The sequence below is a fragment of the Canis lupus genome, chromosome 32 (assembly GCF_011100685.1).
Source record: "Canis lupus familiaris isolate Mischka breed German Shepherd chromosome 32, alternate assembly UU_Cfam_GSD_1.0, whole genome shotgun sequence".
Lineage (NCBI taxonomy): Eukaryota > Metazoa > Chordata > Mammalia > Carnivora > Canidae > Canis > Canis lupus.
The window spans coordinates 21,375,904-21,383,579 of record NC_049253.1 but is presented as its reverse complement, the minus strand read 5'-3'; the positions used below and the strand labels follow the sequence as shown (position 1 = coordinate 21,383,579).

The 7,676-nt window shown below is 41.3% G+C and overlaps 1 protein-coding gene across 1 annotated transcript; it reads left to right on the top strand.

Moving 5' to 3' along the window:
- Positions 1-532: 532 nt before the first annotated feature.
- Positions 533-7,381, top strand: PDHA2 (pyruvate dehydrogenase E1 subunit alpha 2). The gene is given in 7 exon segments (XM_038582459.1): positions 533-544; positions 6,678-6,830; positions 6,832-6,964; positions 6,967-7,009; positions 7,011-7,087; positions 7,090-7,166; positions 7,169-7,381. Coding segments are annotated over 7 exon segments (708 nt in total).
- Positions 7,382-7,676: the final 295 nt, after the last annotated feature.

The following is a 7,676-nucleotide window of genomic DNA, read 5'->3' as shown; positions in this document are numbered from 1 at the left end:
CTTAAATAACCACAGAGCTTTAAAATATTCTTTTTCCCTGGTAGATTAGAGAGAATGAAGGGAATTTAATGTTGAAAATATAGTTGGCAGTTCCCTACTGGTGAGAATTAAACCAATAAATCACATGAGACTCTGTGGGTAATCATTTAAGCTGGCAAGAATAGAGCACATAGTATTAAACTTTAGACCCACATTTACTTTTTTGGGTCATGGTTGACATATCAGGAAATGAAGTTTGGGGTATAAGCAACATAAGAACATGACCCCCCCCCAAAGTTAGGGTAAGATAATATCTGTGGAGAAACACTTATGTTATGTGGTGGAGAGTTCCAAAGATTGATAATACAAAGTTGTCATTACATTTAGCCAAGTCCTTGATGTGAGAAATTTCAGTTCATTGTTGATGACACAGATTGTAGAAGCATATGGAAGCAATTAGAGAAAAGTAAATGGAGACCGTGGAGACGGGCTGCCTGTTTGTGGAGCTTGACTAGATAAAAGGAACACTCTAGGATGAGATCTAAAAGAGACAATGGCCACTCAGGTATCTTCTTTCAGAGTTAAGGAAATATGAGCATGAAAGAGGGCCAAAGGAGAAGACAGAACTGCTGATTTTCTGGTGGGGGGCAACACACAAGTGAGAGGGGTATCTCATTATGGGCAAACAGCAGGTTGTGTGGCAAGGGCTGAGGAGTTAGATTTCCAGATAAGATGAGAACTCCTCCTCTATTGAAATTAGTGGGAAGCAAGATCTGATAAATATAAAACTTCACCAGAAGATAGGCAGCTGGGTTGCAGGGAGCAGTGTAGTATGTGTAAGACAAGGAACACTGGATCAGAAGGTGAGACTGGCTCTCCATGACCTAGATGTATGACCTGAGGATATATCCAATGTTTACACGGATCATTAACCACATTGGATCTGCTTCTCCTCAAGTCAATGGAGATATGATACATTTCATAAAATTTTCCAAATTTTCCATATGGAAAATTTCCATAAAATATGGAAAATCTCTTTAAAAATTATAATGCATTCTTGTAAATAGATGATAATTTTATTGGGCCAGATGAGGGCAGATAAAGGTTAAGAGTTTTTGGAGAAACTCATCATAAACTCCAGTATGATGCTCATGGCCTAAGAGAATGGAAGCAGCATAGCCAGCTGGAGGCCCTGATAGGAGCTTATTAAATTCCTCTATAATCCAGCAATAATCTTGCTTTCTGAATATGGTGCTTTTGATGAGTGCCTCACATGTTTGAGCCTAAAAGCTCTTCTTGCGTCCTATCTTCGTTTACCGATATGGTTGATGTTTATTGGGCCTCTTATTTAAAAACCTCTCTGAGGCTTCTCCCATGGTGGCCTGTTAGATTTACAGTATTGGGTACTATGGAAATATCTTAGACTCTAGATACACAGTGGGTCCGTGGGAACAGAAAGATTCTCACGCACAGAAAGCTCCATAAAACATCTACAGCATTGTCTTAGGTTGCTTGGAGAAACGCCATTCATATTCATAACGTATTGCATAATTATGAGATCCTGATTTTCATATTTCCCAGTGTGCCTTTTCAGCTCTGCTGTATTACCAAATTAAAGAAGACAACACAACTTTACAAAATTAGAGTGTTCTGTTTTGAATGTTGTAGTTTGACAGTACTCTATTTTTAATTTGTTCATCATTGATCCTAATAAAGACAAACTGTCATTGTAACCATTGCCTGGATTGCAATACATTAGTTTTATTGCCTCTATAACAGCTGCTCATGTGTCGCTTCTTCTGTCATTCAATGATGATGTGTCCTTTTCTGTGCCCAGTGCCAGAAAATCTGGGAAAGCTCATAGCACAGCACTTCCATATGAACTGGATTAAGTTGAGGAAAATCTAATTGAATGTCATCATTGCATCTCTACAACTTAGTACACAAAGGGGACATACAGAAGGAAAGCACTTGATTATATGTGCAGCAAAAGTGAAGAATAAATATTACACTTTTTTTTTACTGGCTTTGTAATTTTTCCCTTCCACCTAAACTCTCTATGCCTCACTTTCTTCACACAGATAATTGAGAATGCTAGAAACTGCCTTCCTTACCTGGTTCTATGAGGATCATATGAACACACTTTGTATCTCCAGCAAAGATCTGCAAGGATATCACCTACCAGTGTAGTATATACAACAGTGCCTTGAATCTCAAATTAATGCATATGATAGCTTAAAATTTCACCTTCATTTTTCAAAAGGTATTATTTTGCCAAGGGAATTGTGCTTTATATCTGTACATATTTGCAAGGAACTCTGGAGAGTGAGCCATGGACTCTACGAGGATCTAGGTTTAGGATGTAATAGGCAGCACTGTGCCCACACTTAGATAGGAATAGGGCAAAGAAAACTGATGACGTGGCCAGCAGGAGGTTGTTAAAGTGGGGTGCAAGATTTGCCTTCTTTCTCAGACTGCTCTTTTTCCCAATGATTTGCCTGTAATGGCTAAATGTGCTGCTCAAACTTCCTTCTAGGGGGCAGCAGTGCCCTGGAATTTTGCCAATATTCCTTTGTCTCTCTAAACCTAGTTCAGTGACTCAGGTCTTCAAAGAAGTAAGGTGAAGAGAAAAAAATATGCTAACTTTGTTACTGCATACCGGTACTAGAAAAAGGTAAGAGTTTACCCAAAGTTGTTGGGAAGAAGGGTTGTTGGAGGTCATTTATAAAGAAAACATCAAATATGGTACAGTTAAGAGATACTAATCTATTATGAAAAACTATACAGAGGAGAGAAGCCCTCATTTCATTATTGGATATACAGTTTATTTTCACTATCACACTTAATATATACTTTATTGCTATTAAAATTAAGGTTATTAGGGAAAATTTATGTTATTTAAAGATTAACAATTTGGGACATGAGTTTTTAATTATTTGAGAATTGAAATCTTCAGAACAAAACACTTTCCCAGAAAGCATAAATGACACTTTTTGGAAGAAATGCAGATAGACCTACCTCTGACTTAGGCTTTGTTGAATCTGTTTTGATTTATTAGAAATATGTTTTGAATTGATGATTTTTATTCTGAATGCGGATTATGCTGAGCAGAAATGAGTCCACAACTTTTGACACCTTTATTCATCCTTTACTGGTTGAGACATGAAGCCATACTAAATCTTAACACCGAGTTATACATGAATTTTTATTTCTATCTGACTTGGCCATATTCAATTACAGCTTTAATTATCGGAAGCTTATTAAAAGTTTGAAAAGTTTTATAGTTTTGTGTTATGATCCCTTTTATCATTTTCTGCTAGACCCTGGTCTCAAAGTTTTAGGATAGAGGGTTATGTGCTAAGAGCATGACGACTCACGTGATTTTGCTCGTCCAGCAGGAGAAAGATGGTGGCTTTATTAGTTGCTACTAAAAATTAACCCATAATATCTTTCCTTTTCTAACACCATCATTATCTGGGTGGAATGAAGAGCACTCTCACTTCACATCTTGTTTTTAATCAAATGTTCTTGTCATGATAATTTGTCCTGAATTTTATTTAACAATACTTCAGAATTTTCATGGGGGTGAGAAGAAAAAATATATATATATTGGTTGCCCAGGGCTCTGAACTATTCTGAAATAATCGTGCTTATTATAACATTAAATAGGAACTTTGCTTGATTGCAGAATATATGGTACTGACATTTTCCCTTTTCTCCAAGGGAGATAAAGTAATAGATCAAATGGGAAAAATTCTTCTCCAAGTTATATATAAGTCTTAATTTTTTCACCAAGTTCTTGCTCATCACTCTTAATTACCAAATCTTAGAGCTAAGAAAAAAATGCACTGCTATTAATCATATCATGAGACTTGATATTATTTATCTAGAACATATTCACTTTTTAACAGTTTTCTTCACTTAACATTTGGCAAAAAAGAGCAATTATTGCTGGAAGAATTCAAGTATCTTCAAATCACTGTTTATTTATTTATTTTTTTACATTTCCTTGTTACTTATTAAAAAATATTTTACATACTATTGATGCAAAGGGGTGACACTTTTAAGATAGATTCAGAAATGCTCCTGGAGTATCAACCATTAGACATGAAATGTGAAATTCTGTCATACTGATGTGAATGACTGCTACTATAATCATTGGCTTCAATTTTATTAGGTTTTTATTAATTAAATGTAAAGTCGACCATTGGCCTTATAAAAGTGCTCATCTGTTTTCCTTTAATTTCAAATAGATTAGAAGTAAGATTTGGCGTTAATTAAAACTTAGAATTTATGGAGATTTTAATTGCGAACAGCATTTCAGTGGTGAGCATGTAGATGACTATTAGTTCTGTTTGGTAATAAACATGGTATTGAACAATGACAGGATGAAAAATAAATTATGTGAAGAAAAGTATACCACTCTCGGCTCTGTCATCCATGCAGCGCCTGAAATCCTGTGTAGCTGAGGGCAGATAAGAGGAGAAGCTCAGCAGCTCAGGAGCTCCTTGGTGAATATTCAACTTTTACACTGCTGTCTGGAAATTCCACTTTTATTTAAAAAATGTGGATGGGTTTAGGAACATGACAAATAAAAATGCAAAAAAAAAAAATCATTAGAATTAATCTGTTTAGGGGAAATACTTGGATATCATATTCTATAAATATGATTGCATCTGTCTTTAAGTTGAATCTAGGTTAATATAGGTTAACTCTATATGATGTCCAAGAGGCCCCTGGATTTTCATATTTTATTATGTATTATCTTGACCACAGCCTGTTGGCTAAACAAACAAACAAACAAGCAAAAAAAGGGCTATCTTCTGTAGTGACCTGTGGCACAGGTATTTTCCAGTTAGCATCTTTGCATGTTCTCCTTTGGCATGAGTCGGGTTTAGCCTCGTCACACTGGGCTTTTAAGGGGAGCTCTATCTTTGCAGCCCAGACTACCTAGGACAAGATTAAATTGGCACACTTTACTGGATAGCTCTTGTGTTCCTGGCGGTGCTAGCCTGGCTGATACCTCTGAGAGAAGGCTCAGCTGTCACTCAGTGACCCATTAACACCACTGTTCCATCCTGCAGTGTCATTTTTCTCATTCTCATGGAGATAATGCTCCCTGGAGATGTCCAATACCTGAAGGAATGAAAGAGAACAGCGGAGAGAGGCTAACTATGAAAGAGAGAGCAAATAACACAGCAAGACCATGAATTGCAACAGCAGAATTTTAAGTTGAGCAAAAAGAGGAGGCCCATTATGATGGCTGGACTGGGAAGGTGGGGGAGGATCAAGTTTTAAGAGATACTGTAACTTTTTAACAAGCTCTACTTCCTGCCAGAGTGTCAAAAGAAGTGTTCAAAATAACACCTGCAAGGATACCTAGAGAAGCCAGCTGCTTTGGACATGTCATAGGGAAATTTGGGTAAGGATTTATTTACACACACGGATTTTGCATTTTATTTGTGTCTTTATTTATAAACAGGCAGTGGATATAAAACAGAGGATGCATTGAGGTAAATTGCTTAGTAGTCTAAATAGAACCAGATCCCTGGATATGACTGTGGCTTATTAGGGTACAAAAATCACCTTCCTAGTAAAAACACAAAAAAGGAAAATGATATGTGATCTCTGTAACCCTAGACCTTCAATTTCTTTTGTCCTATGACACCGGTAACTGAACTGTTACCGGTGACTTAAGCAAACTCTATAGGTCTCTTTCAGTCCAAATTGTATATTATATAGAGAGTCACCTTACACAGTTACACTTTCTAATGATTACTATAAAGAAGTACCATAAGAAAATGCTTCTCCATATCCTGGACTAAGACTGAATCAATTTAGGTCGATATAAAAGCCACCTGCATCTTGATGTTTTCTGTGGAAACCCAGAAGACCTGGGTTGAAGGCCTGACAAGGTAAAGACAGGTAAAAAAAAAAAAAAAAAAAGAAAGCAAATTAGAAAATCAGAATAAAAATGGACATGATTCAGGATTATTATAAGATGAGGAAAAGTGCCACATCAAAAACTTGGTGGTGGTTACCCACAATCTGCATCTCAACCCTACCTCCACACTTTCCACACCAAGCAAAGCTTATTATTGGGTTTAGACTGTCATTCTATGGTTGGGGTTTAGGTATCATCAACTGCCTCCCCCAGACCCTCCCCTCAGGTGACACAAGCACTAGAAACCATAGAATAAATGTGCCATATTCTTTTGGAACACCAACTTCTCTTTTAGAAGTGTGTGTTTTTAAAGTCAAGTATGTAAATCATGAATAATTTGCATCTTTCTTTTTACATTAAGATAAATATGGTATATTATGGAGTAGGATACAATGTTCATACATATTCTAAGAACTTTTTTTAAAGACTTTAAAGAAACACTGGTAAGACTATCTTGGGCCCAACCTGTCAGAACCTTCGTGTGTCTTGGGGGACCCCCCCCCCTTCCATTGATCCCTTCCATTGATCCAGGGTCAGGATGCTCTGCTGTGGTGTTTAGCAGGGAGAAGGGACTCTCGTTATTAGGTTTTAGCAATGACTAGGGCACTGCTTAGAATCGGGGTGTTGTACGGTCAGGTGGCGACCTTACGCAATGTGGTTGGAAGGCCCGGGGCTGGCCACCCGGTGATGGGGCGCGGGGGCGCGGCCTGTGTCGCCAGCGCGGTCACGGTGGCGCTGCTGGGCGCTGGCGCAGAGGGAGGCCCCGGAGGGAGGCCGCGAGGGCAGCGGGACCCCTGGGCGCCTGAGGGTGCTGGTGGCACCCTGTAACTCTGCACACGGTGCTACGTTTGCAATTAAGAAGTGCGATCTTTATCGATTAGAGGGGTCCCCCCCCCGCCCGCCCCGGCCCGGTGACAACCGTGCTCACCCGGGAGGATGGGCTCAGATGCTACCGGGCGGTGCAGTTAGTTGTTCGCATCGCCCGGACCTGAAGGCGGATCAGCTGTATCCGTGGATTCGGTCACTTGTGCGACGGTCAGGAAGGTGTCGCGTGGGCCTGGAGGCCGGGATCAGCCCCACCGGTCGCCAGCACCTCCTGTCGGGCTCAGGGCTCGAGCTCCCCTCGTGGAATCTCCGTGCGACCGGTTCTCGCAGAGCTGACCCGGTGGGCGGGGGCGGAGCTCGAGCGAAAGGGGGCGCGATGCACACGCGGGTCGGCCGGGACCTCCTAGGGCGGCGACCCCGGTTGCCCTGGGAGCTGGCGTCGCGCAGGCCTGGAGGTACTGGGGGAGCCAAGACGTCTGTGGGCCGCTCCGCGGCGATGGCGCTGCCAATCAGGGATGCGCACGGCTGTCGCCAGGGCCCCGGGACCGACGGTGGGGGGAGGGGATGTCCTGTGAGCTCGGGAGGCAGCTAAGTTTGCAGCGGCCGACAGCCCATCCGAAAAGGGGCCCGTAGGGATGGAGCTGCAGGCCTGCCCTTAGCGCGGACACAGCCTGAGCCACCCTGGGACCGCGCCCCGAAGACGTGGAGAGCAGCGAGCCCATTAGGCTGCTCGAGGACAGGAGGGCAAACAGCTCGCCAGCACCGAAGCGGCGAGGCGAATCGGTGTGGAAGTGAGACAGGAAATTGAGGATGCCGCCCAGTTTGCTGTATCTGATCCTGAACCGCCTTCGGAAGAATGAGGTCATCACATCTCCCGCGGTAATCCACCTTTCGGAAGTTCGTGGTGCAGATCCGTGGATCAAGTTTA